Below are 11,390 nucleotides of genomic sequence, written 5' to 3' on the forward strand. Positions count from 1 at the left end.
GTTCAATGTCAATGTGGCAGTAGGTCCCCCAGAAGTACCCCAGAAATCTATTCTTGACCTTGTGATGTTTAGCTTTTTTTATCAGTGATGTATAAAGAGATAAAGAACATGCTCACCAATTTTGAAGATGATACCAAACTGATGGCTTCAGTATCAAAGAGATGGTTAATGGAATCGGTAACTAAAAGCATTTTGACAAACCAGATCATGGAGCTGTTAAAACTAATCAGATGAAATCCAATAGCCATAAATATAAAATTTTGCACCTGGATGAAACAATTCATCTTCACAAATATGAGATAGTGGAGGCAAGGTTAGACAGCAGTTGTTCTGAAGAAAATCTCATTGACTGCAAGTGCAATATGAGTTAGGAGTGTGTCATGGCAGGCAAAAAACAATAATGCAATCTTGGACTGCATTTAGAAGGGCTTATTTTCCAGGAAAAGGGAGGTGATGTTCATTATACCCTGCCCTTATCAGAGTTCACCTGGATTGTTCTGTTCAGTTCTAGGCATGAGAGTTTAAGGACATTGAAAAGATGCTGAGGTCCAGAAGAGGGCAACCATGGTGGTTAAAGACCTTGAATCCATACAAGGAAGTAACTGGGCACGTTTAGCTTGGAGTAGAGAAGAGTCAGGAGGGACATAATAGCTATTTACAAGAGGTCTGAATAGCTGTCCTGTGAAGGAAGGCTTAAACTTGTTCTTTTTGGCCCCAGTAGGTAGAACCAGCAGCTATGGGGTGGAAGCTGCAAAGAAGCAAGTCTAGGCTTGATGTCAGGAAACACTTCCTAGTAATTAGAGCTATCCAAAAGCAGAAAGGGTTATTTCAAAACAGTAGTTGGTTCCACTTCTTTTTTGGGTATGTAGAATACAGATAGCAAGCTGAATTTGTGTGTCAGGAAATCCTGAGTTCAAATCCTGCCCAGATACTTACTAGCTGTGTAACCCTAAGCTAGTCACTTAAGTTCTGTCAGTCTCAGCTTCTTCATCTGTAAAAACTAGGAATAATAATATCACCTCTTTCATAGGGTTGTTGTGAGGATCAAATGAAATAAACCATATGAAGCATTTAAGCACTACAAAAATGTTAGCTAGGAGGAAGAGGAGGAGGAGGATATTATAGTGGGTATTCTTTTTGTGTATGGTTGGATTATTTGGACTGAGGTTTCTTCCAACCCTTAAATTTTGTGATTCTGTAAACCTTGGAGAACTGTAATCTATACTCATTCCAATGCCTGGAGAGCTGTACTTAGGCCTCCTTGTCTAGAAAGGGTGTGTTCCATAATTTGGCAATAATTGTTTCCTCTCACTTAGGGAGAATGTGTATGGAAATGCCTACAAGGAGCAAAGTCATAGGTTGAGGCGATTTTCCGAAGTAACAAAGTTCCTTGTAAACATACAGAAAGTTTTACATAAATTACAACATTCAGGAGCAGTACTTTTATGAAAATAGCACAAGCAGGAATAGAAGACAGTAACTTTGTACGTGTTTGCCTCTTTACCAAACATCCTGTTTTGTATTAATCATAAGATTGCACCATGGAAATGGACCATTCGACCTGTTATGGGTTTGTGTCACTGTTTCTGATAAAGTGCTGATCCAGAGGATGTTATAAAATATGAGTCAGAGACTTACTAGTTTTTTGGCTCCCCAAGTACTATATAAAGAACACTGTTCTTGAAGAGAGAGTAAATCAAGAGGCAGGTAAAGAGCTGCTGCATTAGCCTGAGACCTAGAGAAGGGCAAGAATGAAGAGCCTTCTCCCTCTGCTCATCCTCTGCCTCACAGGCTCCCATTGCTTCCCTGCACATTTGGAAATTAAAGAGCAAGACCGAGAAATGGTCCAGGTAAATCTTGGCTTTTCATTGCAACAGATGGAAACTCTCTGGGGGGACTGATTTGGAGTAGATAGGGTAGGCTTTGTCAATTATGTCTTTCATTCAAGAAAGGATTTCTCTGCCCAAAATTACAAAGCGAATTATGTCTCTGCCTTGCTAATTGTCTTGAGGAGGAATGAAACAATCTGAGATCTGGTTCCAGGAGATGGTATTCTGACTTTAGCATAGGGGTAAAAATTAGGGGGATTTATCTTGCTGAAGTGCTATGTGTATACCCACCAAACTATTCAAGGTCTGAGGGGACCAAGGAACTCAGAACTTATGTAAGAATCAAAAACCCTAAATTTAAAGACAAATGAAAGTCTTATTCCACCCTCTATCCCCCACCACTCCAGGTACAAATATCATGTCACTAAACCAAAGCACTGGGATTTCTTTAAGGAAAAACCTAGGAAACATCTCATATTTAATTTTTTTATCTTTCTTCAGAACTATCTTGAGAAATTCTATGACCTAAAAACTGTTGGAGTGAAACTTACAAAGAACAAAGACAGTAGCCCAGTTGTTGAGAAGCTCAAGAAAATGCAGGGATTCTTTGGATTGAAAGTTACTGGGAAGCCAGATAATGAAACTCTAACGATGATGAAACAGCCTAGATGTGGGGTCCCTGATGTGTCTCGGTTTGCCGTCACTGAAGGAAATCCTAAGTGGGAAAAGAAAGACCTTACCTACAGGTAGTAATCCTCAATCATCAGGATGAGAATGGGTTTAAAAAGGAATCATATGTGTAAAATGGCTTCAGTGAAGCTGGACTTACATATGTATCTATGTTCATTTCTTTTTCATTTTAAGTATTGAAAACTACACACCAGATTTAGCAAGGGAAGACGTGGACAATGCCATCAGGAAAGCATTTAAAGTCTGGAGTGATGTGTCCCCCTTGACATTCACCAAGATCTCTGAGGGTGAAGCAGATATAAAGATCTCTTTTTACTATGGAGGTAACTGACTGGTCTTTCAGCTTAGTTTGGTTTTTCCCTAACCTAAGAAATGAGGAGGACTTGAATTAAATCTTTTTTCTTTCAGATCATCGTGATAATTCTCCCTTTGATGGTCCCAATGGAATTCTTGCTCATGCCTTCCAACCAGGCCCAGGTATTGGAGGGGATGCTCATTTTGATGAAGATGAAAAATGGACAAAAGACCATAGAAGTAAGTCAGACAAATATGCCTCCTCTCCTTTCCCCACATCTCACCACAATGTTAGTTGATTGAACTGAAAGAATATGCTAAAAATAGACATTTTCAATCAGATTTTATAAGCCTAAGAATGATTTAATACATTATACACGGGCACTATATTGTTTCTGTGACTAGCAATAGTGGTAATAATTATGATAAATGGAGAAAGGAAGGGAATAAATATTACTATTTGCCAAGAACCATGCTAAGTGCTTTACAAATATTATTTCATTTAGTCCTCACAACATAGACCATAGGTGCAGTAAGAAAATAAAACAAAACAAATGGTTGACATTTATATGTGCAACAAACTATAGTTCACAGAGCGCGTTATAGAAATTATTTCATTTGATCTTTGCATAATATCATCCGGAAGGCTATAGGTGTCAATTTCTAAAATATCTACTATACTTTGCTGCCTAAGTTCCCTTCCATCTGTAAGCCCTATAATTTAGACTTCACCCACCTTCTTCTTTTAAGGAAGAGGAGACAAACTCAGGGAAGAGAAGTGACTTAATCACCACTAGAAAGTAGCAGAGCTGGATCTCGAACCAGGCTCTCTGACTCCATATCTTATCGCTTTATGGCTCTGTCCACAACCATCCTGTTCTTCCTCTAGACTTCCTTATCTCAGTGGCACCACTAACCCCCAAATGACCCAGGCTTAAAAACCTCAGTCATTTTTGTCTCTTCCTTCAAGAGTCCTCCCCTTGACAATGCTCCTCAAGGTAATATTTTAAAGAACATAATAAGAATCATGCTTTCTTGAAAAACCTCTTATTTATCAGGGAAGTAATGCTTTCCATCTTGGGCAGTGATAGTACTGACTGATCCATGGCAGGGATTACAGGCAAATAGGTTATTCTGCAAATCACATTAATGTGCTACTCTGATAGGACTGCTACTGTAAGGATAACATATCATTCCTTTGGGAAAACCTTATCCTTTTCAGCAGTGTTCATAATTGCAGTACAGACTCCTTCAGAAGAACTACATAATTTTTGAAAAGTTTTTGACGGTGTCTCAGAAGCAGATTGACCTAGGATACAGAGTACTACACTTGAGTGCAGGAGGATTCTGATGCTTACTAGCTGGAAAACCAAGAATGAGTCACTTTACCCCAAGCCTCAGTTTCCCCACATATAAAATGGAGCTTGAAGTGCCTATATTACAGAGTTCTTGTGAGACTCATTGTATGTGAAGTGTTTTGTAAATTTTAAAACACTATACAAATGTCAGTCATTATTAAACCTAGAAGTGTTATTATCTTTCTTCTTATCCTTGTGTAGCTGGGTGGAGTTTTGCATCTTGAGAGGATGCCTTTGAAGTGGAACATATTCCAGCATCTCACAAACATTTTTTTTGTTTGTTTTAGATTACAACTTGTACCGTGTTGCTGCCCACGAGTTCGGCCATTCTCTGGGTCTTTCCCATTCCTCTGATATTGGTGCCTTGATGTACCCCAGCTATGCTTTCAGTGACCCCAATGATATCCAGCTTTCTCAGGATGATATTGATGGCATTCAAGCCATCTATGGTAAGTAGAAAGATATACATCTCTCATATACATACTCACACATATACAGACACACACACGAACAACTTATGTTGGCTTTTGTAAAGGTTTCCTATAATTCAATTAGTGGGCTCATATTTCAAAAATCATGCTTTCATTCTATGTGTGTCCATGTCATGCAATGTTCCAAGGTAGCATTAATTTCCCTGTTGTCTTTTAGGGCCCAGTGATAATCCCATCCAGCCAACAGGACCAACAACACCACAAGCCTGTAATAGGAAATTAACCTTTGATGCTGTCACCACACTCCGGGGAGAAAAAATGTTCTTCAAAGACAGGTTAACCATTAGCAACCTTTCCTTTGGACCCTTGATTTCTTTATTATTATTACTAATTATATTAAAATTATGAGTCAAAATAGTGAAGATACCTTGTATTTGCTTGACATAGTCTCTTTTCAAATGGATTTCACATGCTTAGGCCCTTTGAGCCTTAAATAGCCCTCAGAGGTACTTGGAGAGGTATCGTTATTCTAATTTCCATAGCTAAAGAGAGTAAAGGAGAGAGCATTGAAATGACTTGCCCAAAAGTTGCATCTGGACTCTCTAGTGACTGAACAACCTAGGTCTGACCCCAGGTCCTACTTAACATGTGGAGAAATTTAGTTTAAACCCTTATTTTATAAAGAAAGGAATTGAATCCCAGAGAGACTGTGACTTGTTCAAATTCACATAGTTAGCAAGGGTAGGGAAGAATGAGAAATCTGGATTCAGGAACTTATAATGTATCTTGTGGCAATATTGTTTTCTGGCCAGATTTCCCAGCTCAAACTCATCTCTCTCTCTCCTCAGATTTTCTTAGGGTGATTTATTAGAATCTTATGCTTAGTATACAGGCTAATTCTGACCCCCTTGCATGGGGTACTAGAGTGTCCTTGGGGGCAGATCCTACATGGTTTTTCTTCTTTATCTCTCCAGCTCTTAACATAAAGTCTTAGACAGAGTAAGCATTTAATAAATGTACATTGAATTGGCATGATGATATTATAATAATAATAATAATAAATAATAACCATAGCATATAGACAATACTTTAAGGTTTGTAAAGTGCTTTACACATTTTATCTTATTTGATCCTCATAACAACCCTGTCAGATAAGTATTATCATTATACCCTTTTTTTAAGATAAGAAAACCAAGGTTTGAGACAAGTTGTTACTTGCCTGGAGTAACCCAGCTAGTGATTGTCTGAGGTGGAATTTGAACTCCAGTCTTTCTGATTCCAAGTCTTGTACTATCCATTGTACCACCTAAACTGCTTTAGTCATAGAACTTGGAATTTAGAGATCACCTAGTCTAATGTCATTTTTTATTCCAAGCAAGGAGACTCAGTCTCCAAAAGGTTGACTTAGAACTTAGCTAAAGTCACATAAATAGAAAAGGCAGAGCCAAGATATGAAAACAGATCCTCTGACTTCAAATCCAGAGTTATTGGTTCAAAACATTTCAAACTCGCCTCCATATTATATCTGATTATTAAAGAGAAAACTGGATGTGAACCTGACAGAGTGAGGATTATTTAAAACTTGAACTCTTGTTATTATGGGGAAAAACCTCTCCACAGGTCAGAAATCACCTAAATATTTGTGTTGTTAAAATGTATCCACAGGCAAAAACAGCTCCCAGAGAGTCATAGCATGAATGGTAGAGCTAGAAGGGACTTGAGTCCAGCTAACCCAACCTTCTCCTTTTATATGAAGGGAAAACTTGGGTCCGGAGACTTGACTTTCTAAGGTCACATAGAAAGTTTGTAGTAGCCCCAGGACTAGAACCCAGATATTTTGAGTCTCAGGCTAATGCCCTTTCCATTTTGCTCTTGCCCATGTCCTCAGACAATGATTAGTTCTTTTCAAAAACAAATGCTTGCTTTGTGTAGAAAAGAAATGGCATTTGTAGTTTGGGGAATAAAACATTCCTTTTCATCTCACCATATTTAAGTAGTGCTCCTCGTCTTAGCACTTGTGGGTTTTACAGCTTGGAAACATCCAGTGGATCAGCTTTTATTGTTTAGTCACTTTTCAGTTGTGTCTCACGCTTCATTTCCCCTTTTGGGGTTTTCTTGACAAAGATACTGGAGTAGTTTACCGTTTCCTTCTCCAGCTCATTTTACAGATGAGGAAATGGGGTTGTTTTGCTTAAAGTGAAAGGAAGGACAGTGAGAGGAAGACTAAGGCAAGAAGACAGCTCCCTAAAGCTACTCATTGGTGGCAGTATGGGGTAGATTGATCTAATCAAGGCCCACACGTATTATGGTGGAGATGAAGTTTCACCCCTTGATCCATTGCTAGCATTATGGCTTCAAATAATGACTGCCGTAGAAAGAGGTTTTTTTTAAAAAAAAGGAAGGTAAGAGATTAAGGAACACCCACTCATTTGTTTCTTCGATAAGAACTTTATCAATCAATCAGAATGTTTTCATTATAACAGCAAATGTGAAATCATATCCATGATTGAGATAATTAGGCATCTGTTTGTGGTTGCTTACAATTAGATTTAATTTTCTTACCTTTCTCTCAAATCAGGTTCTACCTCCGTAAGAGCCCCTATGATTCAGAGGCAGAAGTCAATTTAATTTCTCTGTTCTGGCCAAGTCTCCCAAGTGGGATTGAAGCTGCTCATGAAGTTACAGAACACGACATAGTCAGGTTCTTCAAGGGTAATGCTTCAGATTTTCCACTCAATCCTTCCATGTGATAATTATTGGGCCAAGGAGGGAGGGTGGCTTCGTTCTTTTTTATCTATGGGATTTCCCCCAAAGGCCTAACCTAGACCACTAGATTCATTCTGAGTTTACCAGTCACAAACAAAATGGCACGAGGTGTTTGTGACTCATCCTTATTAAATGGTGACATGTGTAGCTTTTCTGTTTTTGTCACTGGAATTGTGTAACATGGATTTGCATGCTATCCCCTTTATTGAAAAACATCCCAGACTGAGGAGAGAGAATTTAGGCAGAAAATCTAGATACTGGAGTCAGATCAACAAGGCATGGAACAAAAAGATGTAAACCCTTAAGGAGAAGTCTTGTGTTGCTGGTACCCCACTAGCACATAGCTGGGGAATAAACAGCTGCAATTTGGATAGGACCAATAATTTATTTTTCTCTGATCTGACTCAAGCCTAGTCATATACCTAGCCCCAAGCTGTTGGGATGCCAAATATTTGGCTACTAGTAGCTAGACAGATGTTTGGCATATGTAAAAAAAAGATAAGATGTTTAATTCTATCTTATAGTTGCAATATTAAGGAAGAACATTGAAAATTCAGCTTAGAGAGGAAAGAGACTGTGAAACTAGTCTATTGGCCATGTGTGTGTGTGTGTGTCCATACTGGATTTTATGTTGTGTTTATTGCCATTTTAATTGCCTCTTTGGTAATAAGAATGGAAGTTTTCATATTTCATAACATGAGCCATCTATAGGGACATTCTGACTTTACAATATAAGGTCAACTATCATAACTCATATACATTGACTTTATTATTTCTAGATATGCATTGAACTAGATGCCCTCTTAAGTGCTTTATACCTTGGAGATTCTGTGATTCTCTAATGTGCATACCCTTTTTTTTTGATTAAAGCTTCACGAAGCCAACCTCAGAATAGGTCAGCTTCCTTCTAGCTTTTAGAAGTGAAAAGTGAGAAATGATAGACAAACCACATCTAATGTTATAAATCAGTTAGATAAAATCATGATCTTAGGTAAAACAATGTTACATAAGGGCAATTAGTTCCATAGGAATGATGCTATAAATAAGTAGCTGACCGAATTGGTAGGCTTTGGTTGTTAGCAATGTTATTATGAAATGGTGGTAGAGGAAGTGTTCTTTTGGAGGTGTGCCTGTACTTATTACCAACTGGATCCCAGGGAAAATCTTCTCATAAAAGATCTTTGGTTTATAGGTGACAAGTATTGGGCCACACGGGGACAGGATGTGTTGCCAGGTTACCCCAGGAGCATCCACAGGTCGTTTGGTTTTCCTACAACTGTGAAGAAAATTGATGCTACTTTTTCTGACGAATATGATGGAAAAACATACTTCTTTGTAGGGAACAAGTACTGGAGGTAAGAATCCACATTTGGAAATCTCAAGGAGTTAGCTCAATCTTGCATTTAATAGACAGATATCTATTTAACCTATTCTTATCAATTCATTCATTCATTCAGCAAACATTAAGTGTTGGCTGTCTGCAGAGCACTGTTCTATGGACTGGAAGAAATAAAAAATTTAGATAAGATATGGCTTCTGCCATCATAGAACTTAAAGCTGACACTGTAATTCACAAATAGAGATCATTTATTGCATAATATTATAGGTTAACAATAAAAGAGAGGTATAAAACAAAGGACTTTGTGAGGTCTGAGGGGAAAGTTCATTCTGTGCTGGGATGAATCAGGGAAGGTTTCCTGTAGAAGGCAATGTCTGAGTTGGGCATTTTAAGGTAGAAAGGAATTCAACAGAAGTGTAAATATTCTAGGCGTAAGAAGACGGGGAATTTATTTATAGAGAAGAGTACATTCTGGAGCAGAGAGTGTGTGGAAGGGCTTAATTTATATACAAAATAAAGCTGTCAAGAAGGAAGGCCCCAGAGAGGAGAATGCCCTAAATTCTGAGCAAAAGCAGGAAAGAGCCATTAAGGGTTTTGGAACAAAGGAGTGCCATGATAAGATCCATGTATAACATCTCTCAGGAAATGAATGGATTATTAGGAAAAGTGGTCACTCCAACATTTATCTAGTCCATCGAGTGCTATCCTGAGTCTGGTCAGTTATCAGCAACCAAATGTCTGTCCTGGTTAAGTCCCAAGGGATGATGGAGACTGCAGAACTATAAGACTCTTAGAGTAGGGACCCTCATTTTATGCCTTTGTATTCCCAGCACCCAGCACAATGCTCATCTCTCAGTAGGAACTTATTAAATGCTTATCGATTGATAGATCAAAACTTGCAAAAGAATCATAGAATTTTTAAGCTGATAGCCATTTTAGAGAGAATATAAAATCCAACCTCCTTCTTTAATAGATGAAAAAAGTTCACACTCAGAGATATGAAATAACTTTTTTTTCCAAGTTCGTAGAAGGACTTAGTAACAGAGCAGGGAAAAGAACCCAGGACTCCTGTCTCCAGTGTTCCTTTCCATTTATTCTATCCTATTTCTTGAGGGATGAAGCTGAATACAATTAGCTTCCTAGAGACATTGCAGAAAAGGTCCCTTATTTCTCATGGCATTTCATTTAAGCAGGCCATACTGTGGAACATACCCAGGGATTTAAATTCATACTCATACCAGGATTAGAGCTGGAAGGGGTCTGTTGAATCCAAATGTAGATCAACTACTTTCATTTGGCATATAACATATTCAGTAATGCGTTTTTATAGCATATTTATATATGTGTGTATATGTAAATTTAGCTGGTGATGACCACCATAATGGTAAATTAGGCCATTTCATTGGTAGCTTGGTTAGTTTTATCTTCTTACATTTATACATGTAACATTTTTCTGGATCAGATATAATGAACGCAGAAGATCTATGGATGCAGGTTATCCAAAACTGATAACAAATGACTTTCCTGGAATTGGGAGCAAAGTTGATGCTGTTGTCAGTGACAATGGTAAGTGGGGAGCCATTTTTATAACAATCCTTCAAAACTAAGAAACATTGATTCCCTATTTTGTTGTTGCTAATAGCAAAACGATTCTTCCTTTGCTAAACGAAAGACAGAAACACTTGAGTAACAAAGGATTTTTGGTTTTCATAGCATCATGGTGTTAGAAATGAAAGGAACCTTAGAGATCTCCTAGCCTAGCCCCTTCATTTTACAGATGAGGAACCTGATGCCCAGAGAAGTTAAATAGCTTTTCCAAGTTTACATAGACAGTGAAAACACTGAGACTAGATGGTCATTCTCTATTCCCTGTTGATTAGTAGCTCTGATGGAAAACCACAATTTATCTGATAAATATGTCTTTCAATTTCTAGAGTTCTTGTATTTCTTCAGTGGAACAAGGCAGTATAAATTTGAACCCCAAACCAAGAGAGTTGTAGCTCTTTTGAAGACCAACAGCTGGTTTAACTGTGGAAACTACTGAGCAAGATTTGAAGCTATTTTGTAAGCACTGGGAAGATATTTTCTAAAAGAGCCAGATTTTTCAGTATTCAGTACCTTTTTTGTACCTGGGAGGTTATTGTGGGGGTGGGGTGGGGCAGGGGAGGAAGGAGTGGGAACTTGGAACCACTGTTTGTTACATGTCTTATGTATTCTTAATATTGCTATTGTCTTAATATTAGGAAATCCATTATGTCCGGGAGACAAATAATATATTTAAAGAACTTTTCATTTAAATATTGAGATTTTGTCCTTGACTACCAATGTCAAAAACTCATACCTTGGCCACAAGAGAGAATGGGCCAGCACATGTGAACAATTTGTTACTATCAATCACTAGTGTGAGGAAAAACAGTTCTTACTAGTGGTGGGTCATGGGTCACTATTATTATCTCTGTAACACAATGGATAGCACCTTCATTTGTTTCTGAAAGGGAAGGATTTTGTATTTGGAACAAGACTAGATCTACTTCCCCCATTTAATAAGCATTGAAAGTGGGCAGGTACCACTTTATCGTGGAAGACATATCTAGCAGTATGTGTCACATAATAGATATTCAATAAATGTTGATTAATTGAAATGAAAGTTTGTGGGGTTTTTTTTAAGTGGCCAGCTTGTTCT

General features: G+C 38.0%; 1 protein-coding gene across 1 annotated transcript; it reads left to right on the forward strand.

Annotated features, from left to right (window-relative positions):
• The first annotated feature begins 1,693 nt into the window (after positions 1–1,693).
• Positions 1,694–10,851, forward strand: LOC118837500 (interstitial collagenase-like). The gene is made up of 10 exons (XM_036744418.1): positions 1,694–1,850; positions 2,331–2,575; positions 2,694–2,842; positions 2,928–3,053; positions 4,459–4,620; positions 4,820–4,937; positions 7,181–7,314; positions 8,561–8,723; positions 10,170–10,273; positions 10,642–10,851. The coding sequence occupies exons 1-10, from the start codon at positions 1,752–1,754 to the stop codon at positions 10,749–10,751; spliced, it is 1,410 nt and encodes a 469-aa protein (XP_036600313.1). The 5' UTR covers positions 1,694–1,751; the 3' UTR covers positions 10,752–10,851.
• The last annotated feature ends 539 nt before the right edge of the window (positions 10,852–11,390 follow it).

Source organism: Trichosurus vulpecula, chromosome 2, assembly GCF_011100635.1.
Source record: "Trichosurus vulpecula isolate mTriVul1 chromosome 2, mTriVul1.pri, whole genome shotgun sequence".
NCBI classification, from domain to species: domain Eukaryota; kingdom Metazoa; phylum Chordata; class Mammalia; order Diprotodontia; family Phalangeridae; genus Trichosurus; species Trichosurus vulpecula.